General features: G+C 43.9%; 1 protein-coding gene across 5 annotated transcripts in view; it reads right to left on the bottom strand.

Annotated features, from left to right (window-relative positions):
- LOC135903142 (phosphatidylinositol-3-phosphatase SAC1-like) overlaps positions 1-26,960 on the bottom strand; it is a 93,314-nt gene that overhangs the window by 54,844 nt on the left and 11,510 nt on the right. For all 5 annotated transcript variants that reach the window (XM_065433543.1, XM_065433547.1, XM_065433544.2 and 2 more), the window contains 5 exons: positions 23,789-23,883; positions 15,622-15,696; positions 15,351-15,478; positions 8,119-8,268; positions 62-121 (listed from right to left, as the gene is read on the bottom strand). In XM_065433543.1, coding sequence (XP_065289615.1) covers positions 62-121; positions 8,119-8,268; positions 15,351-15,478; positions 15,622-15,696; positions 23,789-23,883 — 508 coding nt within the window. The remainder of the gene's footprint in view (positions 1-61; positions 122-8,118; positions 8,269-15,350; positions 15,479-15,621; positions 15,697-23,788; positions 23,884-26,960) is intronic.

Raw genomic sequence — 26,960 nt, 5'->3', positions numbered from 1 at the left:
AGAATAAAAAAAACAGTAGTAGGTAAGTGGCATTCAAGCACTACAGTTTAATGCAACATACCTCTACTTGGTTGCTGAACTCACTCATCAAGTGGTGGTTCCACACAAATCTCTGATCTGCCTGTTGATAAAAACAAGTAAGCCAACTCACAAACACATGAAAGCATTTAAGTTTCATCAGGAAAAACAAAGTAAGTTCCTGCTAAGTGACTGCTAATTAAGGCATAAAATATGTTTTGCTCCAAGGTAATGCAATAAGCTGCTGGTGAATTCATGTTCCTACTCTTGTTTACTGTTTACTCCTAAGTGTCTTCATTATATGCTGGCGATTGAATGCATGGCAGGCAACTACGTATTTACCTGTAAACCCAGCATAACTCTTCCAGTGTCAATTTTCAACTAAATCTGTGTTAGTGTACATCATACGGTGGGTGGGCTCAATTCTAAAATTCAGTCACAACAATCTTTAATATATACACAGCTCACATTAAGTCTTTGGAACACCAGAGATAATGAAAAAGGTTATTGCAAGCTTGAGTACACACCCTGGAGTCAAGATGTGCAGTGCGTCGTTTGCCAGCAATATTGCAAAGTGCACTCCACAATTTCAGGATGCATGTAGATTGTAACAAAAAACTTGTTTGTTCATAACCTCTTTGTTCTAGGAACTGCCACAAGACTATAGGTTTAACTAGCTTTAGGTTTCATGCATGAAAAATGCGGCATAAGCTTTCTAATGTTCACTAGAAGACTTTTTTTTTTCAGCTATTACATTTTGTGAATGAAAGCTTGCTGATTTTTTTTGGCAATTATTTCTTTCACCGAGAAGTGTATGTTTATTGGCAAATTACCTGCAACCTAGCTTTTACATATTTTCAGGCAATTCTGACAGTTTGTTTAGTTAAGGAAATATGCTCGGCACCTGTTTGCATTTTTTACTGGGACAAAGCTGCTGTTGAGGCAAAAAATGCGAAGATGAAAGTCGGTGTCCTGTCCCAAGGGACAAACAACCATCAGATGGACTAGCGACAAATCTGGCATAGATGCACAGGCTTTTCTTTAAAGGGTAATCCTTAAAGGGAAACATGTGAACACCCTCCCAGATCTAGGAAAAGGGGAAGCAGCAATTATTAACGAGCGCTCCTTCATCAAGCATCTTTGTCAGGTGCTGACATTAAAAGGTTACCATAAGCACACCAGGGAAAGAAGAAAAGAGTGATAGTAAGGGCACTGCTATGAGTGCTATGAGTGCAAATTAGTTAATCCTTTAACTGGCCACTCAAAAATAATGTTGGCCTAACAAAAACTTCTACAAAAACAAGACAAATCCAAATATTAGTCTGTGCCTTTAAATTTACATCCATTTGAGTACCCGCTCAACAGTGGCCTTTGCAAAAACAACGACAGTGAGCACTAGGAAATGTTTTGGTGACAAAACCTGCAAGCTTCTTTGTTCTATTTTTAATATACATGGTAGTCACGTTCTCATCCCAGTGAAAATTGTTCAGTTTGTTTAACCCATATATGCCTAAACTTTGACGAGTTGAGCATTTTAAAGTATAATTTGGTAAAACGCCTTTCTGAGGCATCAGAATGTAGTATCAGCAGTTTATTGATAGAAAATTTTTGTGTAACTGTTGCTTTTGAGCCGTCCTACATAGTAATGGGGGCAAGCTCCACCATCGGCGTGACGTGGCATGAGGGATCACGTGGACATAGCGGCTGCGTCGGCTGCTTCGGAAGCGCCAGAGCAAGCTTTTGAAAACGAAAGTTTAAAGTCCCACCTGCGCCGCGGTTCTGATTAAGTGGTGAGGCTTTACCACCTTGGGTGTCAACTTGGCAACATCTGAAACTACTATAATAGGTAGTGACTGCCTTTGGAGGCGTGCAGCATGGTAGGCTACTGCTTGGTGCCGCAGTGCCAGACGTACGCAACGGTGCCCGGTGTCAGCCTTATTCACACGTAGCCGCAGGGCAAGGAGCTGCGTGAAGCTTGGCTGGTGAAACTTACAACTGGTAGACAGCCATCGGCTACAACTCGGGTATGCAGCAAGCACACACGCGAGGAAGATTTCTGCTACGGCACCGGGTCTGCGTAATGTTCGGTGAGTAGCAGAAAACGCGCACTGATACGCTCCCCCGCGCCTGCTGCCCGGCTAATGTCATGACCCTTTATTAGGTCTATGAACTTGTTGATACTAGATTCTGGCAAGTTCACTGGAATGGAAAAGAAGCGGTAAGAAGCGCATTAAAAAAGGCACAGCATATGATCATGTTTGTGTTATGAATTAATGCACTGGATTACGAAAAAGAAGCAGAGGGAAATGGCACGCTGAGAAGACCGATAAACACACAGTGCGACGCAACTTGAGAAATAATATCAAAATGTCCAAGAATTTAGAAGAGAACAAAAGATTGAATTAACGCAACGGCATATCACAGTCACTGTAGGCGTCGAAGTCTCTATAACGAAATTATTTTTGAACAGTTCTGACAGCGTCCAGGCAACAATGGTTGCTAGAGTACTAAAAATGCTCATGTGCTGAGGCCTAAAGCTCATGGAACGGTGCGAAAACGCGCTCACAGCGAAAGCAAAACATTGTGCGTGGACATACATGCATACGCGCAGTCGGTCGCTGCAAACCTGTGCGATCGCTGCATTGAAGCTTCATTCTGTTATGCTCCATTTGTTTATACAGACAGCCCACTATAAGAACATATTTCACATAGTTTATTCTCAGCGTTTGCCCACATTTTAGGCAAGAAGTCGGTTCGGGAGACTTCATCGCAGCGACCGTGCGCAGTGGCATTCACTGTAAGTATTCGGTAAAGAGATGGCGTCTCTAAACGATTCTGTGCTTTCAGTTTGCCCAAGATTATTACATCGACAGTCAAAAACTTCTCTCGTTTTGAGAGTATTTACATAAATATGCAGGAGGGCTGCCGCGTGGTGCTTTTATTGAGTGCCGTAAGCGAAACCTATAAGGAGCATACCGCGTGATCCCTCATACTACGCAAGGGAGGCACTTCTGACAGATGGCGACTCCGTAAGTCCTTGCCCCCAATAGGACACTAGGCAAATGCACTCATTATTGGAGTGATCGCATTTAACCTATTTATTTCGACATCTGGTGTCCCGTTTCTCACACTGCACGGTAGTTTTCTTATGACAGTGGGAGCAGATTGTTTGCCTATCGTGTAGAATCATAATCTTGTCCAACTGGGCAAATAATTTTGTGCTTACAGCAAATACTGTTGGCTCTTTGAATGCTTTGACTTATAGATATAAGCTTTCTGGTATACGGCTAACATGGGCTTTTGAAATGGGAGCAGGTCAGTTTTATCACTTCCTACGCTGTAGTGCTAGAACACATTCACACACACAAAGAAGGCATGCAAGTAGCGAAATATATGTCATCTTGCTCGTATGCCAGTGCAGTATATTCAGGGTGTCTGCCAAGCTGACATTTCCAAATTCCCTTAGGTTTCCAGGTTTTCCCTGAGTGCCTTTGCAAAAGTCCCTGAGTGATGCAAAACTATGTTTTATGTCAAGACGGGCTGAAACCATATCGCCCGATGCTGTTACTTTCTAGTAAGCATATGAAAAATTAAAAAAAAAACAACTTAATCCATTTTGAATACTAAGCAGTAGTGTTTATGTTATTCAAAAAAATAATAGAAGGGAGGGGTTATTAAAATGCACAGCAAATAAAGTGTATTAAAAAAATAGCAAATCGAGTTGGACATTCTCAAATACAAATAAAAAGGAGATGCATACAGAAGTAAATATTTTCAAATATGAGCTATTTCTATCAACTGATAGCAAGCTCAGTGGTATGAGGCCCAAACTTTGCCACAATTGAGATTCTCTCTCAACAGCTCGTAAGTCAACCTCAACTGTCCTGACATACTCTCAGCCCGCGCAAGACGCCTCAGTGGTGCGTTTCACTGCTTTAAAGAGTTTATTTTGGTTTGGATGAGGGACATCTGCCTCTTGGCATTAGCCAACACTTTATTTTTTGAGCTCAGGCTCCTTCAAAGAAGCGGTCGTATACTTAATTCCCCGTTCATTCCTCAATGCGTCGGTCCTTTCTCTTCTGTTCTCGTCCTCCTTTCACCGCGCATTCGCCCCGCGGACCATCTGAATCATACTCTTGGTCAATTTACGATCAACGTCCAATTTTTCGGGCCCCCTAGGGGCTGCAAAAGCCTCCGAAAAATCAGGCAGTTTGGAAAAATAAATCCTTGTCTTTTACTGTCCTTAAGGGCTCAAATCGACCCAGGCACGTCTGAAAAAGCTCTGAATGCTTGTCAGAGCACTTAATAGGCATATCGGTGCTTCTACTGTGACAGGTGAGGGCGGGTGCAGACGTGTAAAATTAAGGAATACATACCGTGTCCCGTGACAATTGCCCCTGGGCCTTCCTACACTTGGTAAGTTTCACCGCAATACTTTGCTAATGCTTCACTGCGTCACATGGCTGCACTGAGGCGAAACTGACTTTCGGGAACCAGCATTATGCAATGCGCCATGCTTTCCGAGCTTCGAAGCTAAAATTATTGCTGACAGCGGAGAAATGAAGAAACACGGCACCGAAAGGCAAGAAGCTTAATAGTGAACGTCAAAGCAGCTAGGCCCAGCGTTGCCACAGTGGTGGCTACGGCTGCCAGCAGATCTGTCAGCGGATCTGCGTGCGAGAACGCCGGTTCAAGGCGGTGAGGTAATCAAAATGGCAGCGGTGGTGGCTTTGATTAATGCCATTTCAGACCTGGGGTCACGCCAAACGTTTTGAAAATTGGATGGCGAAGAGTTCTTGCGTCCGAAATTTCAGACGTTCTGATACATTGACTCTACGGGGTACGTGGTGGTGCCGCGACGCCGTCCAAATTATCGGGAATCCGGAAAGTCGGTCGTTGACTGTACACTGGCAACTCCTCCAGCTGACGACAGGGCGTCAAAGACGGTTCGTTACGATTCCTGTCTGTTACTCAAGCCAACACTACCGCGACTTTCAACCCTTTCAATAATATTACAGCTAATTTTCCCTGATAGAAGCACAAATTCCCTGAGTTTTCCATGAGTTTTTCCAGACTACTCAAAATCCCTGAGAATTCCCGGTTTTCTCGGTTGGTAGACACCCTGAACACTGCAATGGTTTTGTGAAGAGTCTACACTCCACCCTTGTTAGATTATATCGGGTGATTATAAAAAGCGCCAACTCCTGACCACGATGTTTAAGTAACTTTCTATCCAATGTCTTATTATCAGGTGCTTGCGTTCCACACTTTGAGCGTTAAACGCAACTGCAGCAGTACTGTTGCATTGGCAGTAATAGACAATTGCATCAGAATCACAATCAACTCGGCAATCAAAACCTTGCACCCATAATTTTCAACAATGTTCCACTAATACTGTATCAGTTTACGGAAGACTCACAGAAAAGACAGCACCTGAAAGCTCTTTATCGTATCTCATGTATAATCCAAGCACACATTATTTTATTAGGCATAGCAGTTGGTTTTAGGTGAAAAAAAAAGTAAAAATTGTCGACAAAAAATTGTTTTAATGTATTATTCCAGACAGGTTCTATCTTGATGAATTAGCCTGCCACAGGACTAGGCGCTAGGAAAACATATTCAGGTGATGCTTGTGCTTACTTTCTGCATACTTTTTGACATTTTACTGGTGGCTCAGCGATAAACACGTCATCATCACTGCATTACAAAGCTTTGCGTACTGCTTCACTTACAAAAGTGCTGGTATATAATTCATGCCCACAACATATTATTGACTGCTTTCCTTCTCTGTTACTACTGCAGCATGCTTTCAGGCAGAATAATGATTACTGTTGAGTGCACCTCATCACGAGTGTCACCATGGTCAAAAATTATCTTCAGCCTTGAGGGGGGAGGGGGGAGGATTTTTGTTTGCAATAGCTTGATCAAAAAGGACCAAAACAATTCGTGGTTACATTCGTTTATCTGCGGTAGGATGTTTGGTCAACTGATTACTTTAGGTTCTCGAAACCGCACCCAATCTGCCTAGTGTCTTACATATATGATGCTGCTGTTTCATATGTTGTGACGAAATTATACATACAGACAATCGATACTCTGCTGTATATGAATTTTTCCCCTTATGAACATGTAACTACATTCTCTGCAACAATCAATTACATTTAAATTTTTACTGGTGACTTTTTTACCAAAAGATGGCGCACTTCTCTAAGTCTCAAAATTCACAATGTTGCAGCAGTCATTACGCAGAAACGATTACAAGCACACCTAACAAAGGTTGCACAGGGAAGAGACATGGTGTTATGGATACACACAGCCAACCGCAAGCTTTTCTATTAACAATGTAAGGAGTTGTTGCCAATAAAAGAAGTGCACTACATGTAGGACACTAGGCATATATGGGTTAAGCAAGCTCTTATTTTTCATCTGCACAGAGGTGTGTCTCAAGAACATACATACAACACGTCAGTGTTTTTGCTATTAGATATCCTGAAGGCAGTAGACCATGACACTCAACAAAGCCGTTGAGCTGCAAATTAAGGGTTGAGGCAGGCTTATCGCACTGTGCACCAGACGTACTACCTTCCTTGGCTTTTATGAACTTTGGGGAAAAAGGAATTTAGTGAATATTGCATTTACATCAAACAGAAACAGTGAATTGTGCATTTCAATTGACATTTTGTGTAAAAAAAAAAAAAGTTGCAGTTTCACCCGAAAGGCAAAGCTTCAATTCTGATAGCAAATTAGTGGACAGCTATATAAAGTAAGGATAGCAGTTTTATCAGCTGTATGAACTTGTACACATAGGCATACTAACTAAATTAACAAGCATGGTGTCATGCACGCACAAGCAAACATGAACCCATCTCATTCGATTACCGCTGAAACTCGCTGTCAGTGTGGAGTGAGGAAGTGCGGCAGCAGCAGCGAGTGAATTGACCTTCGTGCTGCGTCTCACATCAACGCGAACTAAGCCGTGGAAACACAGCGCATGGCAGACGCTGTCCCCGTCGCAGATTGCTTTCAAGATACAGCAGCCTGGGCGGGTGCACACGACCATCCGGGCCGCCCGAAGTACAATTCACACCCCCTCCCTCCCCTACCCTCCCCCCTGGAGCCTTGCACGGAAAGAAAGACGGCGCACTTCCTCCCCGCTTTCCTCCCTTCGTGCACGAGATTGCGCTGCGATCGCCGGCTCATCCTCGCACATACAGCATATGGCGCAGCGACGATTTTATCACCCCTGGACTTTATACGGAACTTCACGGTGACGGCAGAAATGTACCTGGCGTGTCAATGTAATTGCTATTGCAATAAAAAAAATGTCTTGGGCAGCTGACAAGTTTACTGCCATGAAAAGGTTGGTTTGTGAGCTTCTAGTAGCTCCAATAATGTTGCCTCTACCTAGCAGCGAACAAAATGCTATTCTGCGGTATATCAAGAGGGCACCGAGGCGCAGCATGAAAATTCCACTCTTCCTGAGCCACTCAGATCTTCATTCAAATAGCGATAACATAGCTGTTTAGACAGCAGCCAACAGTCAGCATCTTTAGCTTTACCCATCTAAATGAGTATGGATTCTGCATCAAAGCTGTGCTGCTTGCCTGCTAGAATACATACAAGATTTCAATATTTTAGACTAAAATTCTCTATTTCCTTTATTCCTGTTTCAAATCATCCTGAAATACTGACTTATCTTATTTTAAACTGAATTCATAAAAATAAATTCGGCACTATACTTTCAGTGTTTTCAGATTTTAATTTATAACTCCTAATCCTAGCTACAGTTTTGCATAACTGTTTTATTGAGAAAAGCTCAAGATCTCTGAGAAAACAAGAAAGGTCATCAAAATACTATTTTGACACCAAAGCTTTATCCTGCTTCACTTCCTAATCCCATGCTCAGTATAACTGGATACATTAAACGCCACCAATAGAAGACAACCTCAACCGTCAGGAGACCAAAATGAACAAATCAGAATGGCAAACAAAATCGAACAACCATGCCTGAACGACACTTTCAATTTCAATGGAGAAAGCCATGCTGCTAAGCTACAGAACCACGAATCTGAACCTGGCTTGCCCACATAGCACACTTACTCTTTCCATGAGCCCCATCTGAAGAAAATCAGGTGTTGTATTGTACAGTTTTTGCAGGGAGTGGCTCAAATCATAAGTAGTGGAGTAGTAGAAGTTTGGCGTGCTCAACACAGTTTGGACCATGGCAGTGTACTGCTTGTTGTACTGATTCTGCAAACAGAAGGCAAAATATTAACAACGCTAGTGACAACAGAAGCTACACACAAGAATAAAACAAGACTGGGTATTAAAGCTCAAGGTGATGAAAGTCACATGAGCAGGTGAGAAAAGACACTTGAGGCACTTCTGACCAATCTTTTTCAATATCCTCACAAGAACTAGAGAAAGTATAAAAGGAGGAGATACCAACAGGATAGCACTTGTGTCCATATTTGCTGTAACTTTGCAGCTGCAGAATATCTTTATCAGTAGAACACCACAATTTCAATCTTGCCAGGAATGACTTGTCCTGCGGTTTGGGTGCAATCAGTGCTGGATTAACTAGGCTTTGCTAGTTTAAGTTTCGAGGAGGCGCTGGCAACATGGCCGATGACCATGGCCGTTGAGTTAATTTTGTGTGGTCTATCTAATGAACTAGGATAAATGTAATGCTATGCATATTAAATAAGTAATCACTGAAAATCTAGAAGCAAAAAAATTAACTGATTTGACTTCATATTTTGAAAAAAAATGAGCTGTAATGTGAAGAATTTTCCACCGACTCTTTTAAATCTTCGTTAATTTTATGCATTTATATGTGAGCAATGAGTGCACGAAATATCATTTTAAAATATTTATCCCAAAGAATGTTATCATTCTTTTGCTTAAGATGATGTGGAGCAAAATTTTTTTTTGAAAAACAAGAATAAAGTAAATAAACAACAAACATTCTTTAAGTGTCGGGGCATCTCCGATGTGGCCGTTTCCAGAGTTTCTAAAGACATAATACTTGTTCAAGTATAAGAATACTAGTTAACATTACAGACATCAAAGAAGATGAAATAGAATAATAGTCACGTATAAGAAAAATGACTGACTTCACAATACCAGGGTAAGGGTGTAAAAACATGCTGCAGCTCCCAAGCTAATCAAGATAGAGAGAGAGAGAGAGTAAACTTTAATGAGCACCAGCAGTTCAGTCGGCTGGGCCTAGGCCTCCCACGATGGGACGTCGAGGTCTTGCCTCTTCGCCGCTTCGTAGGCCTGCTGGGTCGCCCAGAGTTGGTCGTCGAGATGGGAGCTGCGCAGGGCGGCGTGCCATCTCGACGAGAGGGTCACGGGATTAAGGTCTGGGTATTGATGTTTGCACTCCCATAGCATGTGAGGGAGTGTTGCCGATTCAGTTTGACAGACCTTGCACGTCTGGCTCGGGTAGATGTCGGGGTATATAGTGTGATAGCGTGTGAGGGAGGGGTATGTATTCGTCTGTAACAGGCGAAGGGTGGTTGCCTGTGCCCTGTTTAACTTGCGGTGAGGGGTGGGGAAGGTTCTTCTTGCAAGGTAAAATGACTTTACAAGGTCATTGTACCTTGTAAGGCGGTCGCGTCCTGCGGGTGCACCTGCACCGTCTCCTGCACGGTTGACTAGTCCTCGTGCTACGGAGTGTGTAACCTCGTTGAGGTTGGTGAGGTGCGGGTGGACAACGCCGGCGTGTGCTGGGATCCAGACGAGTGTGATTTGATTTTCAGGCGAGTGCGGGGCTTGCCGTAAGATACGGAGTGATTGATGAGAAATACGACCTTTGATGTAGTTGACTGCTGTGCGAGAATCACTCAGTATAGTGTGACAGGCTGGGTCAAGAGTGGCCAGAGCGATGGCCACTTCCTCCGCCGTCTCGGCATTTTTGGTAATGATGCTGGCAGCATGTTGGAGCAAGCCGCCTACTGTGGTAACCGCCGCAAAGCGCCGTCCATCTTGGTATTCAGCTGCGTCGACGAAGGTGACGCCCGCGGTGTTGGCGTAAGCTTTGATGAGGGAAGTAGCTCGTGCCTTCCTACGTTCTTTGTTGTAGTCTGGGTGCATGTTTTTCGGAATAGGGTCGGCGTGTATCCATTGCCGAATGTCGCGTGGTATTGGGTGTTTGTCTCCATGTTGACGGTGGTAGGTGATATTAAGCTTGTTTAGAATGCTACGGCCCGTTTCCGTGAGAGTAAGCCGCTCTAGTTGAGATCGACGTTGGGCCTCGATTAACTCGTCTAGCGTGTTATAGATACCTAATTGTAATAGAAGTTCCGTGCTGGTGTGGTTGGGTAGTCCTAAGGCCTGCTTATAGGCTCCTCTAATGATGATGTCCAGTTTAGTCTTTTCAGCTTTGTACCAGTTGAGAAAGGGCGCAACGTAAGTAATGTGACAGACGATAAAAGATTGGACAAGGCGGATGAGGCTTTCTTCCTTCATACCCGCTCGCCGGTTGGTCACTCGTTTCAGCAGTCTGGATGTATTGGCGGTCTGTCGAAGGATCTTTGAGATAGCCGTAGAGTTAGCTCCGTTGGCTTCTATGGTCATACCAAGAACGCGGATGCAAGGGACCACGGGTATGGGTCTGCCATCCCTCAAGTGGAGTTCGATTTCCTCGTATTGGCGTTTAGTCGTGGAGCCCCGCGGGGGGCGTCCACGGAGTGTGGGGCGATATAGGAGAAGCTCCGACTTTTCAGGGGAACAGCGGAGTCCCGTGCCTTCAAGATAATTTTCTACGATGTCAATGGCGTCTTGTAGGGCAGTTTCGATTTGGCCGTCACTGCCCTTTGCAGCCCAGATTGTAATGTCGTCGGCGTATATGGTGTGTTCAATGCCGTCGAGTTTTTGTAGTTCCTGTGCTAATCCAAGCATAACCAGATTAAACAGTATTGGGGAAATGACAGAGCCTTGCGGTGTGCCCGTGCTGCCGAGGGAGAGTTCCTCCGATCGGATGTCTCCGACCGACAGGAAGGCCTTCCGATTGGATAGAAAGTCTCTTACGTAGTTGTAAGTGCATTCTCCAAGGTTGAGCAAGGAGATACGCTCGAGGATGGTGGAGTGCCTTATATTATCGAAGGCGCGCTCGAGGTCGAGGCCCAAGATCGCCTTCGTGTGATGAGATTTGCCATCTAGGATTTGATGCTGAAGTTGGAGCATAGCGTCTTGGGTGGAAAGATGCTGTCTAAAGCCAATTATCGAGTGGGGGTAAGCGCATGTGTCTTCGAGGTGAGTGTTTACACGGGTTAGGAGTGCGTGCTCCATGACCTTGCCTACACATGAAGTTAGCGATATGGGCCGGAGATTGGCGAGGCTAGATGGCTTACCGGGTTTGGGGATGAGAATTACTTTGGCCGTTTTCCATGTCGAGGGAATGGATCCCTGGCGCCAGCAGTTGATGTATTCGGTGAGTTGTTGCACCGAGGGGTCATCTAGATTTCTTAGTGTTTTATTCGTAACACCATCTGGGCCTGGCACCGAACGGCTGTTCAGCTTATGTAGGGCAGCATTAATCTCTGCCACGCTGAAGTCTTCATCAAGGGCAGGGTTGCAGGTCCCTGTGTACGGGCCGTGAGGTTGAGTGGGCCCAGATGGGATGTACTTTTGACATAAGCTCTTCTTAACGTGGTCCTGGCCATGCGTCTTGCTTTCTGTGAATAAAAGCTTGGTGAGGCGATCTTGTTGATATGAGCGGGTGGTGGTGCTATCAATCAAATGTTTGAGGATTTTCCATGATCGGGGGTGGTGGAGTTGCCCGTCTAGAGAGTGACAGAGCTCTGTCCATTGCTGTTGATTTAGAAGCGGCAGTGAGCTTCAATTTCCTTGTTGAGAAGTGCGACCTTCCGTCTGAGTCTTCTATTGAGCCGTTGTCCCTTCCATCTAGAGAGGATGGATGATTTGGCCTCGATAAGGTGAGCGAGTCTACTCTCCATGCGCTCAGTCGGGGCGTCTGTTGTGATAATGCGGGTGGCCGATTTAGTATCAGACAGTAGATCGCATGACCATGATTCTATGTCGGTAATGGGAGTGTCCGTCGTTGCTGTTATACGGCGTTTACGGAACGCATCCCAGTCCGTCCAAGTAAAGTCCCTTGTTCTTCTCATAACGGCTGGTAGGTGTGGGAGAGTAATTTCGATGATAGAGTGATCACTCCCGAGGTCGTGTTGGGTGTTGCGCCAATGGGCGTTGTCTGCGTTTTTGGTGAAAGTGAGGTCTGGCGTCGTGTCTCGTTCAGTAGAAGTGCCGAGGCGAGTGGGGAAGGCTGGGTCAGTAATGAGTGTAAGCCCGAGATCATGGGAGTCTTGCCATAAGTTACGACCTGCAGCAGAGCTGTGTCTGTAACCCCATCCTGTGTGCGGGAGATTGAAGTCACCTCCGATGATAAGGGGGCTGCTGCCTGCGGTGTTAAGGGCCTTTTTGAAGAGGGTTAGAAATCGGCTATGGCGTTGAGATGGAGTATTGTAGATATTGAGGATAAATATTCCTTCCTTTCGTTTTCTGTGCGGGATGAGCTCAATGAAGAGGTGTTCGGTGCGCCGATCGTTCAGGTCGTGTTCGATTGCGGTAATTCTTTTTCGAACGAGTGTGGAGACTCCGTGCAGAGCGTTGTTCGCAGTGAAAGTTATATCCTGGAAGGCTGACCGGATTATTGTGCGTTTCCTGGAGCAAGATTACGTCGGGTTGACATGCAGTAGTACGGAGGTGTTGACGGAGAACGGGTTGTTTATGGAGGTAGCCTCGGCAGTTCCACTGCCACAATGTTGTGTCAGTTTTTGTGTGGGCCATGATGAAGGATAGTGGATGCCACAGGTGGCAGGGTGGCGGCGGTTCCTGTGGTGTCCATGGCTACGGTTTGAGCGGTGGAAGCGGTGTGCGTGAAAAGGGTTTGAATATTAGCTTCCATGGTGGTGACTCTGTGCATAAGGGCGATTAGAGAATTCTGTAAAGTTTCCACCGTGCTTTGGAGTGTCACGAGCATATCCTTGACCTCGGAGCGTACTTGGCCCTGAGCTCCTTCTTGGAGGGCTCGCTTTTTTGGGGCTGGTCTTGAGAGTTCTTCGGTTTGGCTGCTGGTAGCGGGTTCTGGGATGTTAGGTGTGGGTTGGGTTTTGGGTTGTTTGAGGCTGTGAACCTCCTGGGTAAGCTTTTGGATTAAATCACGCATAATTGCGTTTTCTTTCTTAAGGTGTTCTATGTCTGTGTTTTCTGTGTTGGGTTTAGGCAGTGGGGGGGATTCCACGTGACCCTCTCGCGAGACGCCCGTCAAGGCTTCTGCGAAGCTCACCTTTTCTGAGGTATATCTGGCTCCTGGAGTCGACGTGGATCTTGATCTGGACCGACCTCGGTCCGACCTCGGTCTGGAGAGGGAGCGGGACCGGGACCGGTGCTTGGTCTCCATGGAGGGGAAATCTTCTGACTGAAGGGCTGAATGCCGTGCTACTCGGCGTTCTCCGAGGCGTCTTCGTATAATGTACGGCGTTTTGTATCTGGCAGTACAAGCTTTGTCCGCTGTAGAGTGGGGTCCACCACACAACATGCACTTGGGTGTACACTGGTGATATTGATCTGGGTTGCGAGCTCCGCAGCCCCGGCAGATCTTGTTATTAGGGAACGGGCAAACGTCCATGCGGTGCCCGAGACGGCCGCAGTGGTAACAGATGTCGATCTGTTTGCGGTACAGGGAGCATGGGATTAATGTTGCGCCATACCGAACCATGTATGGTACGTCAGGTCCGTCGAAGGCAATGACGATGGTCGTGGTGGAACCGATTCGCTTTGCGGCCAGGGCTAGAGGATTACGCTCATTTATGATGTTAGCATCGACTTGTCTGGCGTCATCGGTGAGAGGGATGCCTCTGATGACTCCTTTGGTGGTATTATCTGGGGCGGCCTCGTACGCGCTGACCTCGTGGGTTACCCCGTTGACTTGGATGGACTTGATTCTTACGTACCGGTCCGCATTTTGCGGGCTGGGCGTGCTGATCACCATGATGTTTTGCTGGTTGTTCGAGCATATTGTGTCGTTTTGACTGGCTTCTGAGCTAAGTTGCGCTGCTTGAAGAATAGCTGCAGTCACTGTAGGGCTGCCGACCTTGGTAATATTGAGTGCTCCTTTGGGTCTGACGATGATCTTGATCTCATTTGCTGGTAGTGGGAGCATGCGCCCGGCCTTGAGAACCTGAGTTCTAACTTGCAACACTTTTTTGCAACATGTTTCTGAATGTTTGGCAATACCTAAAATGTAAAAAACAATAAAGCTACTTTTTGCCAGAAAATTGACTTCTGAATATGGCCTCACACCTTAAGGAATTCAGGCTCCATAGCGCAATTAGTGGGTCGAAAGTTATCCAATAAAGAAATAAAAGGACAAGAACTTTCTGTAAGTACTCCTTTAAAAGGGAAGCAATAAGCACATCAGTGCCAGAAAACAACGGGGCCACACGATGTTGTATATTAAAAAAAGAAAGGTCACAGTTTCGCCTGAAAGGCAAAGCATTGATTATGATAGAAAACTAGTGGACAGCTATACGAAGTAAGGATGACAGTTTTATCAGCTGTATCAACTTGTAAACATAGGCATACTAACTAAATTAACAAGTATGGTGTCACGTGCGCACAAGCAAGCATGAACACATCTCACTAGATGACCGCAGAAACTCGCTGTCAAAACACTGGAGTGAGAAAGCAGCAGCAAGCGAAATGACCTAAGTGCTGTGTCTCACATCAATGAAAATTAAGCTGCAGAAACACAACATGCGGCCGACTCTGTCCATGCTGCAGATGGCTTTCAAGATACAGCAGCCTGGAAGGGGGGGGGGGGGGCGGGGGCACGCGCAGCCACCCAAGCCACGGAAGACGGGGCACTTCCTCCCCGCTTTCTTTCCTTGTGTGCGCAAGATTGAGCTGCGATTGCCAGCTCACTCTCACACGCTTTCACTCGCACATACAGCATACTGTGTGCGGCGACAGTTTTATCGCCCTTGGACTTTATATGGAACTTCACGGCAATGGCAACAGCAGAAATGCGCCTGGAGTGTCCATGTATTTCTTATAGCAATAATAGCGCAACAGATACAGGACAGTTTAAAGACAAGATGCCACAAGCACTAAACTTGCATCTGGAGAGCTTTTAAATAACACGAACACCTACACAAGATTGTGCATGCTCGCACTGTTTTTCTGCTGCTGTGTGTCTACTGTACTATTTTAGTTTTCAACATCAAGTTTCAACAATTAGCCAACAGTTGTACCCTCTTGCATAGTGTTCAGATACATAAAAACTATTAGAAGTTTCATGCCTGATTCTCTGTAAGGTGCAGTGATGTTCTTGTGAAAGAATATGCTTCGGTTGCTTTTATTCGCCATACCACTTGGCCGTTGATCTCACCAACTCTTCGGCGTTCAACAATCACGATCAAGTATGGGCCTGAAACATGTATGAGAATCACAGTAAATCATTGCCTGCATCCTTAAAATGCATACAGGGAGCCGAAATTGTTGTATAACTGTATTAAGCAAATTCTGCCCTGTGAAAATAGCTAGGATATTAATGGTGAAGCAAATACTTACCTGCAAGCAGGTGGATAATGCCGACAATGCCATAGATCGTTCTCCTAACTGCATGTTGAGGAATGTCAGGGTTAGCTGTTGGAAAGAAGAAAAGAAAGATACAACTGTTAACGTGTTAGAATTATTAGGGTAAATGTAAATGGTGAATGTAAATGGTACTTCCTGCATTTTCCTATGGTTATCTATTTATCTATGTTTGTTTGTGTGTTTGTACCTAACCATTTCCCCGCCTACATGGGTCACTGGGTAGTCCTTGGTCGAATGTGTAGCGCATTGGGCTACTGTGCTGAGGGAAGAAGGTTCGAAGCCAACCACTGGACCAACTTGGGTTACTGCGTATGTGCGTGTGTGTACATACGTGCCTCTCTTCAACAAAGCTCTATCACGCCAACATGGGTCACTGTTGATGCGTGACTGGGTGGGCACCACTGTTCGAAGAAACTCTTTGATGACAACTTGGAGCATTGAGTATGCACCAGCGGATGCGTGCTGCTCTTCAATGAGCAATCTCTGACACCAACTTGGGTAACTAAGTATCTGCCACAGGGAAAGTATCGCTCTACAATGATGAAAAAGATCCCTTAAATTAATCCAGTGTTGAGCGGTATCATACCCACATAACAAGGGTTTCTCAAGGACAGAAACGTGATGCTTTAGCATGCTGCGCCACAAGTCCACTGGGTATGTGCCGCATTACAATAAACATCTTTCACACCAATGCTTTAGCGAGTGTATTCATGGTGCACATGAATACAGTGGATATGTGCCGCTCCTCATTGAGCCTCTCGGCAACTTGGGTCACTGAGTATGTGCCACTGAGTGTGCGGCAAGTGAGGCAACAATTCTCAGCGAGCCATGCTATTTGTCTCGAAGGCCATGCACAAACTTGTCGGCAGTAGCACTAGACGGCGCAGCACTTCAAGAAAGAAGTGGGAGAGAGGAACCTGGTTGCCGTGTAATGCATTCCTCAGCGTTCACATGTGCAGGCGCACCATGCATTTTGTTGGCCATGCACAGGCTTCGGGGCAGCGGTGGCGCTAGATGGCACCGAGTCTTCTTCAGAGAGCACGAAAAATGAATCACGCTGCAGTACATGCCCCATACATAACTCATTTCGACGGTGGCAATACGTTGCATCGCTATATTGATTCAATGCTAACGTATTACCATCAACAGTCATCATGAGATGGGTTCTGCAGCAATTTTTTTTCTACATAATTAAGGAGGGGACTTTTCTATTAAGTTCACTTCAACAAAATTTACACCGTTTATGCAGCATATGAATGTTCTTAATCCATATACAGTAGACTTCCATTATTTTCAGAGCCAGAATTTTCATTATTTTGATCCTCAAGTTAGCCCTCACTGGAAAATTTTAACTTGATGCACATGGATGACCCCAATAGTGATCCCTATCATGATCCCAATGGCTGCCAGCATCTGTCTTGGAAGTGAGATGACAGTGAATACATCGATGACATGCTTAGCAGCATTTACATGACTGTTTGCAATCCGATGGTTTGCTCTGAGGAGCATGCATCACATGATGTGCACGTGATGTCACTATAAGACACTGACAAAGACATCCCACGAAGGTCAGATGTTTTGTTTCGGCACTACAAGTCATCCGAGTAGCAGGCACAGAATCTGGATTCAGCAGTTCCGAGTGTCTAGCAACTTGACACCCCAGGCTAGACATTTCTTGGCATTCTTATTTTCATCTCTTGGTGTGCGCTTTGTCTTCACTTCAGCAAAGAAGAACTCGGAAATTGATGCGGTGCATGCATCAGTGAATAAACTTGCTTCAGACCTAAGAGCGTCACATCACTGTAAAAACTGCATGCTGGCAGAGGAAATACCCACTTTTGTATTTTCTTTTCTTTAATAGCGATCTTGGCCGTTTTGCTCAATCATCATCATCATCATCGTCATCACCATCACCACCACCACCACCACCACCACCACCACCATCATCATCATCAGCCTGGTTACACCAACTGCAGGGCAAAGGCCTCTCCCGTACTTCTCCAACAACCCCGGTCATGTACTAATTGTGGCCATGTCGTCCCTGCAAACTTCTTAATCTCATCCGACCACCCAACTTTCTGCCGCCCCCTGCTACACTTCCCTTCCCTTGGAATCCAGTCCGTAACTCTTAATGACCATCGGTTATCTTCCCTCCTCATTACATGTCCTGCCCATGCCCATTTCTTTTTCCTTATTTCAACTAAGATGTCGTTAACTCGCGTTTGTTCCCTCACCCAATCTGCTCTTTTTTTATCCCTTAACGTTACACCCATCATTCTTCTTTCCATAGCTCGTTGCGTCGTCCTCAATTTGAGTAGAACCCCTTTCGTAAGCCTCCAGGTTTCTGCCCCATAGGTGAGTACTGGTAAGACACAGCTATTATACACTTTTCTCTTGAGGGATAATGGCAACCTGTTGTTCATGATCTGAGAATGCCCGCCAAACGCACCCCAGCCCATTCTTATTCTTCTGATTATTTCCGTCTCATGATCCGGATCCGCCGTTACTACCTGCCCTAAGTAGATGTATTCCCTTACCACTTCCCGAGCCTCGCTACCTATTGTAAATTGCTGTTCTCTTCCGAGACTGTTAAACATTACTTTTGTTTTCTGCAGATTAATTTTTAGACCCACTCTTCTGCTTTGCCTCTGCAGGTCAGTAAGCATGCATTGCAATTGGTCCCCTGAGTTACTAAGCAAGGCAATATCATCAGCGAATCACAAGTTACTAAGGTATTCTCCATTAACTTTTATCCCTAATTCTTCCCAATCGAGGTCTCTGAATACCTCCTGTAAACAAGCTGTGAATAGCATTGGAGAGATTGTATCTCCCTGCCTGACGCCTTTCTTTATTGGGATTTTGTTGCTTTGCTTATGGAGGACTATGGTGGCTGTGGAGCCGCTATAGATATCTTTCAGTATTTTTACATACGGCTCATCTACACCCCGATTCCGTAATGCCTCCATGACTGCTGAGGTTTCGACAGAATCAAACGCTTTCTCGTAATCAATGAAAGCTATATATAAGGGTTGGTTATATTCTGCACATTTCTCTGTCACCTGATTGATAGTGTGAATATGGTCTATTGTAGAGTAGCCTTTACGAAATCCTGCCTGGTCCTTTGCTTGACAGAAGTCTAAGGTGTTCCCGATTCTAGTTGCGATTACCGTAGTAAATAGTTTGTAGGCAACCGACAATAAGCTGATCGGTCTATAATTTTTCAAGTCTTTGGCGTCCCCTTTCTTATGGATTAGGATTATGTTAGCGTTCTTCCAAGATTGTGGTACGCTCGAGGTCATGAGGCATTGCTCGAGCAGCAGTGCTTGAACATTCAGGCTCCCCCATTTGCACCAAATGAATTCATCTGGTAACAGTGACGTCCTTCCAATCTCCACGCTGCACATATGAATGAAGGAAGGAGCAGCGGAGGGACCTCTAACACTGCGTGACGTCGGTTTCGATGCAGTGCATACACAACTGATAAACTAAATGCAGGCTGAAGAGCGTCACATCACTGTCAAAACTGTGTGATGAAGGAGCGACTCCTTGATTTTGTATTTTATTCTCATTAATAAAGGCTCAGTGGTTTTGCCCATGTGGCAGCGCTTGGAAACTTCTGCTCCTACACATGCGCCAGCTTCATTCATCTGGTAACACTGATGTCCCTCTGACCTATGCAGTGCCCGTGTGAATGAAGGAGCAGCAGAGGGACCTCTGCCACTGCATCATGTCATGCAAAGCTCCAAATTAATTTTTCTATCACGTAATAATGCATTATCTCTCACCAAGATAGTCTTTTTGGAATGCCTTAGACAAATTTCCAAGCAAAAATAGCAGCTAAATCAATCAATGATTATCATACTTTCGTGATTTTAATGCGTCCATTTTTCCCAAGATTGGTCTCATTATTGTCAAAAAAAGTTTTTAAACTGAATCACTTTACAAAAAAAGTGTGTCCTATAATTTTGGTCTTACCTGGCCTCCGGAACCTTGATATTTAATTTATAGCACACTAAAATCTGGATTGTGCTTAGCAATGCAACACCAAATATACTAAGCAACCACGGCGGGTAATCAATCAAACAATTAATATCAACAAATACGTTAATGTTTTATAAAGTAAATGCTTAAAAATATATAAAAATTGGGGCTAGGAATTTATGCTTTTTGCTGCCTCTTATATCCACCCTTTAGTTTAATTTATTTTTTTGTTAAACATTCTTACAAAAAGTTTGCTTTTATTTTCAGATTACGTTATCAGGCAGCATCAAGCACTGCATGGCAGACTAATAATGCAAGTTTTTAAGTACTAATACATTTACGGCTTCTTGCTTGCGTGTAGTCTAGAGCCTATGTAAAATGGCTATATACATACATATGCCTAGCAAAAGAGAAAAGCATTCACCATGTTGCTTGCAACATTGCTGTGTTTTCCTTCTAACAGCAAAGCACCAATGGTATGTCTGCCTTCATCATCATCATCAGCCTCTTTTATGTCCACTGCAGGATTAAAGCCTCTCCCTGCGATCTCCTGAGCCCTGTTCTGCACCAACCGATTCCAACTAGCACTCGTGCTATTCCTAATTTCATCGCTCCATCTAGTCTTCTGCCATCCTCAACTGCATTTCCCATCTCTTGGTACACATTCTGTAACCCTAATGGTCCAACGGTTATGTAACCAGCGCATTACGTGACCTGCCCAGCTCCATTTTTTTCCCTTGATGTCAATTAGAATATCGTCTATACCTGTTTGCTCTCTGATGCAAACCGCTCTCTTTCTGTCTCTTAACATTATGCCTAGCAATCTTCATTCCATCGCTCTTTGCACAGTCCTTAACCCTTTAAGGCGCCTTGTACACAATTGTGTACATTGTATATCTGGTGTTTTTTTCACGTTTAGGGTGCGCAATTTTCTATTAGGTTGGCTTTAGCGCATTCTCAAACTTTAAACTGACAACCACGTGCATTTTGGGCGCCATCTGTCACATTTCGGTGAAGATGTTCACATCAAAACAAGAAATGGCAGACCCTGGAGCAGCAATGAGCGTTGAGTCAAGTTCTTATTTTTTTAGAGCCGCTTTTTTTTATTGTGGCAAGCGAAAAAAATTAGACACGCTTGTGCATCATATGAAGTACCGAGGAGTGATAATTTCATCCATTCTGAGGAGATGACCAAACGCTAACGCTCGCACGCGCATGTGTACACGATTGTGTACAAAGCGCCGTGGTCGCTGCAGAAATGAAGAACGCTGAGAGTTGCTTTGATTTTCTTTCCAGGTTTTTTGGCCATTCGTCGTTCTTCTTTCTACAGTGCAAACAAGCATAAGAAAACCCAAAAGACAGCTGAAAGGCTTTTGGAGCTCACTGCTGATAAATGTTTCAGACATCGGGGAAAGTGACGAAGAAGAAGCCACATGTGAAGCGACCGACGCCTGCGTTGCAGCTGCGTTCACCAACCTCACAGAAGAGGAAGATGCTGGTGCAGAGGAAACGCAAGCTGAAGAAGTGGACACTGAGAGTGCTTTTTCCTTTTGTGAACCTGGGTACCTGCAATTCTTTGCTGGACTACCACCGCGACAATCAAACGCTGCCTAGAGCTAAACTCCTATATTTGATGAATTTTCGCGTGCAAGCTCCCGAAGCATTAATTAAGTCGGTATTACCCGAGAAAAAGCGTGGAAGGCCTTCTCTTGCAGAAATCCAAGCACCACAACCAAAGATAGGGCAAAAAAGCAAGAATATCGCTTCCTTGCACAGACGCGCACTACGACTCCTTTGACCATTGGCCCGAATCCCGCGACCAGAAGGTGCGAATTAGGTGCAAGCTCAAGAAGTGCACACGAGGCGTCCGGATATTCTGCATAAAATGCGCCGTGCCACTGTGCCTGATGAAAGAGAGAAATTGCTTCCTCGCATTCCACAAGTGAATTTTGTGACCACCGAGGCGCTGTGTACACAATTGTGTACGATGTTGCAAATAATAAAGTTTCATGATAACTTTCAAGAATTCGATGGTTTTGTGTTTCTTAGGTCCCAAAAAGAATGTTTATATATAGAAAGATTTTTTTCTATGCATAATTGCAAGTGGCGCCTGAAAGGGTTAACTTGTTCTAAAGCTTCCTTGTCAGTCTCCAAGTCTCTGCCCCATGTGTCAGCACTGGTAAAATGCACTGATTGTACAGCCTCTTTTTCAACGATAATTGTAAGCTTCCAGTCAGGAACTGACAATGTCTTCCATATGCAATCCGACCCATTTTTATTCTATGAATTTCCTTCTCATGATCAGGGTTCCCTGTGATTAATTGACCCAGGTAAACGTACTCCTTTACAGACTCTAGAGGCTGACTGGCAATCCTGAACTCTTGCTCCCTTTCACGGCTATTCATCATTATCTTTGTCTCCTGCATATTGATCTTCAGCCCCACTCTTACACTCTCTCTGTTAAGGTCCTCAATCATTTGTTGTAACTCATCTGCATTGTTGCTGAATAGAACAACGCCATCCGCAAACCAAAGGTTGCTGAGATGTTCCCCGTCGATCCTTACTCCCAAGCCTTCCCAGTTTAATAGCTTGAATACTTCTTCCAAGCACACAGTGAATAGCATTGGAGAGATTGTGTCTCCCTGTCTGACCCCTTTCTTTATAGGTATCCTACTTCTCTTCTTGTGTAGAATTAAGATAGCTGTAGAACCTCTGTAGATATTTTTCAAGGTATTTACGTAAGCATTCTGTACTTCTTGATTAGGTAATGCCTCTATGACTGCTGGTATCTCTACTGAATCAAATGCCTTTTCGTAATCTATGAAAGCCATATAGAGAAAATTATTGTACTCTGCGGATTTCTTGATAACCTGATTGAAGACATGGATGAGATCCATTGTAGAGTATTCCTTCCTGAAGCCAGCCTGTTCCCTAGGTTGACTAAAGTCCAGTGTTGCCCTCATTCTATTGGAGATTATTTTGGTAAATATCTTTTTTTCACCACTTCTCAAAAACTTAAAATAAACAAAAAACAATGGCAAGCCATACAGCTTTATTTTTTGCATCTCAAATGTGCACACTGCACCTACCTGTAATGCTATGTTCATGGGTTTCAGCATAAAGCAACAGCATAAATCAAAACTTACTTCCGAGTCATTCTACTAGTAGTATGGCATGGTGTTGCAAATGAGGCAAGCCAATACGTCCGAAATACTCAAAATTAGGCACGATTGTAATTGACAAGCTGTACTTATAGAGTACTAACATAAAAATGTTAAGACAAACTAAGCTCACCCAGAACACAGACGGGATTAAATGCAATTGACTTAGTCTCCGAGTCAGAACAAAGTTATGGCATTACTTAATGGCAGTCCTTAAAATATACAAATATAAAAGCTCTGTCACATTTATTAGAAGAAAAAACACTGAAAGTAAAGATGTCCTTATTGCATAAACTTTACCTTTTTCTTTAAATGCCTTCCTCCAAGCAAGAAAGAAAAAATTCAAAGCTCTACCTGGTCGCCAGGCCAACCATTGAGTGGTAAACTCTTTCATTTAGTTTTAACACTGGAAATTAAACTAATACTGTAGGATGTTCGGAGTGCTAACGCTGCGCACCAGACTGCCATTCCTGTTACAGCAAGAGCTTTCATTAAATAGTGTAGGGAAAAGTTTGTACAGCACCAAGAACAATTCATGCACGTTTATTTAACAGAACAGAAAGAAAATCTCTTTTACATGATGTAAAAATGGCTGTGGTTAAACACTGCAACAGTCCCTCATTAAGTGAAGGTGACATAGTAGGGCACGGAACTTACAAGAGTTACCTTGATGAACACTGGACACTTACACAGTGACATTCTCATAACAAATTGAGCTTATAATAAAGTAATACTTTGGGTAAAGTCATCTCATTCAGAAATGAATTGAATGTATTTTAACAGATCACATCAAAATAAATATGAATTTGAGTCACAACCCAATATAAATGCATAGTATAAAAAAACATCCATAGTTTAATTTTTTTATTAATTTTTTTAATGTTATACTAAAGTTAAAAAATCCAAGAGCGGTATACACAACTACCCTGTAGCACAGTGCAAGAAGACATGCTATAGTTCATCAGTTCAGAATTAAACATATATACACAAAGGCTTACCTGAAAGGGAGATCTCCCGGGACACCCTGTCAATAACAAGGCTCCTATCAGATGAATTTGTTGGCTCAATGATGTACCTTTCAGGTGTGCTATACCTGAAAAAATAAATTCAAACAAGACACAATCTAGTGAACAAGTTTTCTGAAGAAACCCATTTTTCCTAGAGAAAAATAAAGGTATCATACATAGCAGACAACAGGCTATAAACAAGCCAAATAAACAGCAGATGAGAGGTCTAATCCTCTTTAAACTAAAGCAACATAAGAAATATGAAGTCAACAAACCATTTCATCATATGAATGTGTGGATATCACTGATTACACCCCTATCACAGTACAACTGCTTTAAGTAAGAAGAAGGAGACCAGACCTGCAACAAACTTGGTTACAAAGCTCATAAGCTGCAGTGCAATACATAAACGGAACAGCTTACTTTTCAAAGTCACATTATAAGATACATTTTCTGCAAGTGTGGCTGTATGGAAACTGGAAATATTACACTAATATTTCTTACAGAATTGTTAGCACTTACAGTATGTGCCATCACAAAGAACATGTAAAGGATAAGAAAGAACAGTGTTTGTGTTGACAGTGCTGCACTGTGGCATTGCTTCATGACAAGCTGCTTAAAAGGACACTAAATAATAGCACTAGATGAGGCTAGACTGGCAGAACTCTCAATTTCTCTCTACAATTGTCTGACAAAGACAGATGGCTTATTACTGCAGAAATTGAAGGTCAGCCTTCTGTTTTATAAATTCTGCATTTCGATGTAGTGCTGGTAGCCTAAATGTGATGCCAATATATTTTGATCTAACATACTTTTTGTGCAGGAGCCGCTCCAGTACCTGTGACTAAGGTGTTATGCTGTCGAGCATGAGGGGCATAGGTTCTTATTCCTGGGATCCATTGTCAATTTCTAATGGGAAAACAGTGCAAAAGCTTTTGTGTACCAAAAAAAGGTTTCCATGAACATTAAAGAACCTGAGGCGGTCAAGATTATTCCAGTGCCCCTCCACTCAAGCAGAAGCTCTTGAACCTTCATAAAACATGATCTATTATAACTAGTTTGTGTTGTTAGAATGTATAAATGCTGCCAAGTTGCGTTTAGTTCATTCTCGAAGGCAGTGCTTTGTTTTCAAAACTTGTTACTGGGCTAGTTGGTTCATGACTTAATAACGAAAGTTAACGGCGCTAAGCAGACGAGGACGAAGTGAGACACAAATAACATGTACGGGCGCTAGCTACCAACTGTTTATTCACCAGGAACCGCGCAACTTTATACATGAAACGTAAGTGCAAACTAATCACAGCAGAAATAAACTAGCAAGAGGGATAAGAGCTACACTGCTCGTAAGTCAGTGATCTGAACTGAATTATCAAAGCTAGTACATAGGAGCATGCGTGCATTACAGGCACAATCCGAGCATCCAACCAAATGAGGCATCTGCTTGTTCTAATCTTGGCGGAGATTACAGGCTATCATTTATGAATTACATTTCTTTGTCACTTCGTGCTAGTGAGGGCATGCTAATGCACTTATTTCCTGCTCTTTTAAGAAAGCCTCGATTACTTCCCTTTCAGTGCGGTTTTTTGCTTTCCTAAGAAAGGTCCTTTTGTCCAGGAGTGGCACACAACCACAGCACTTGCAGTGGTCTGCCAAGTGCCCACCCATGTTGCTGTTGACCGCCAACCAGTGCTCTTTTGCTCGATCGTTAAAGCATCATCCCGTTTCTCCAATATATACCTTGCTAACACAAAGGGTACATTGTAAACCACATCGCTAACACAATCGATGTAGCGTGTGACATGCTTCTTGTAGCATGTAGCTGGCAGCTTATTTGCCATCAAAGGGCAAATCTTGGTCAGTTTGCAGTTTATCTCCACTGCGATTACTTTGCACTTAGGTTTCATGTATAAAATTGCATGGTTTCTGGTGAATAAACAGTTGGAAGTTGGCATGCGTATACATCGTTTGTGTCTCACTTCATCCTTGTCTGCTTAGAACCATAACCTTTGTTTTTAAGCTTTGTTTTAAGTAAGCCACTAACTATCTCTGACACAACATAGCAAAAACCTATGGTGCCATGTGCTGTTACAGAAAATTGAAGGTAATGGTGCCATCTACCTTTCGCTACGACACTGACTTCTTTTCTTCATGCGATTCTTAAAGCCTACACCTTCAGAAAAATTACTTGTTTGTATTTTACCAGCTGCCACACCATTAAAAATATACATATATTTACTCTCTGGTATTCCAGAAATGTAACCTACCATTGCAACTGAACTGATTGACCCCATTCTTCATCCCTTTAACATGCCATAGGACCAATATCTGGTGGCCTAAATAGCACCATGTTGCACTATTTAACAAAGACGGAAGGAAGGAATACAGACACAGCAGCCACTCCCACCTAAATTACTGTTGCAGCACAAATACATGCACTACAATAAAAATGACGAGCAAGAAGACATCTTTAAGACACCCACCCAATTTAGTGGGCATCCATGGTAGAAAAATGGCAATAAAAACGTGGACAAAAGGAAGAACACAGGACGAGTGCTTGTCCTGTCCTGTTGTCCATGTTTTTAGCACTGTTTTTCTACCATGGATGCATACCAACAAGCTCACCTTCATACCCTTTCAAGTTAATGAGCATACTTATAGTGACACCAATTATATGGACACTCTAGGTACATTTTTGCCATCGCCACCGCCTAATGTTCTGTATAATGTTAAAGCGGGATAACATCGTGGGAGCGCTGTATGCTATGTGTGCGAGGGTGAGCCGAGAGGGAAGGTGGTTTGATCTTATGTGCACAAGGGAGGAAGACAGGAAGTGTGCCACCCACAATTGCACGCAAGACAGCAGGGGGGTGTCCTACTCCACTGGCAGCTACATATGGCACGGCTGAGCGCGGCAGCATGGGCCCTATCTTAAAGCAATCTGTGGTGAGTACAGAGAAAAGGCACATTGAGAGCTGATAGCTTCGTGTGCACTTTGTTCTTGCCGCTTGGCTTGCATTGAAGCGAGAGGCAACACGAAGGGCAATTCGCTCACTGCTGCTGCTGCTCTTCCTCAAGCCAGCATTTTGACAGCGAGAGTCCACAGTCATTGAGTGAGATGTTTTCATGTTTGCCTGAGTGTGTGTGATACCTTGCTTGTTAATTT

The sequence above is a fragment of the Dermacentor albipictus genome, chromosome 1 (assembly GCF_038994185.2).
Source record: "Dermacentor albipictus isolate Rhodes 1998 colony chromosome 1, USDA_Dalb.pri_finalv2, whole genome shotgun sequence".
Classification (NCBI taxonomy): domain Eukaryota; kingdom Metazoa; phylum Arthropoda; class Arachnida; order Ixodida; family Ixodidae; genus Dermacentor; species Dermacentor albipictus.
This window is presented reverse-complemented; position numbering and strand designations above follow the sequence as displayed.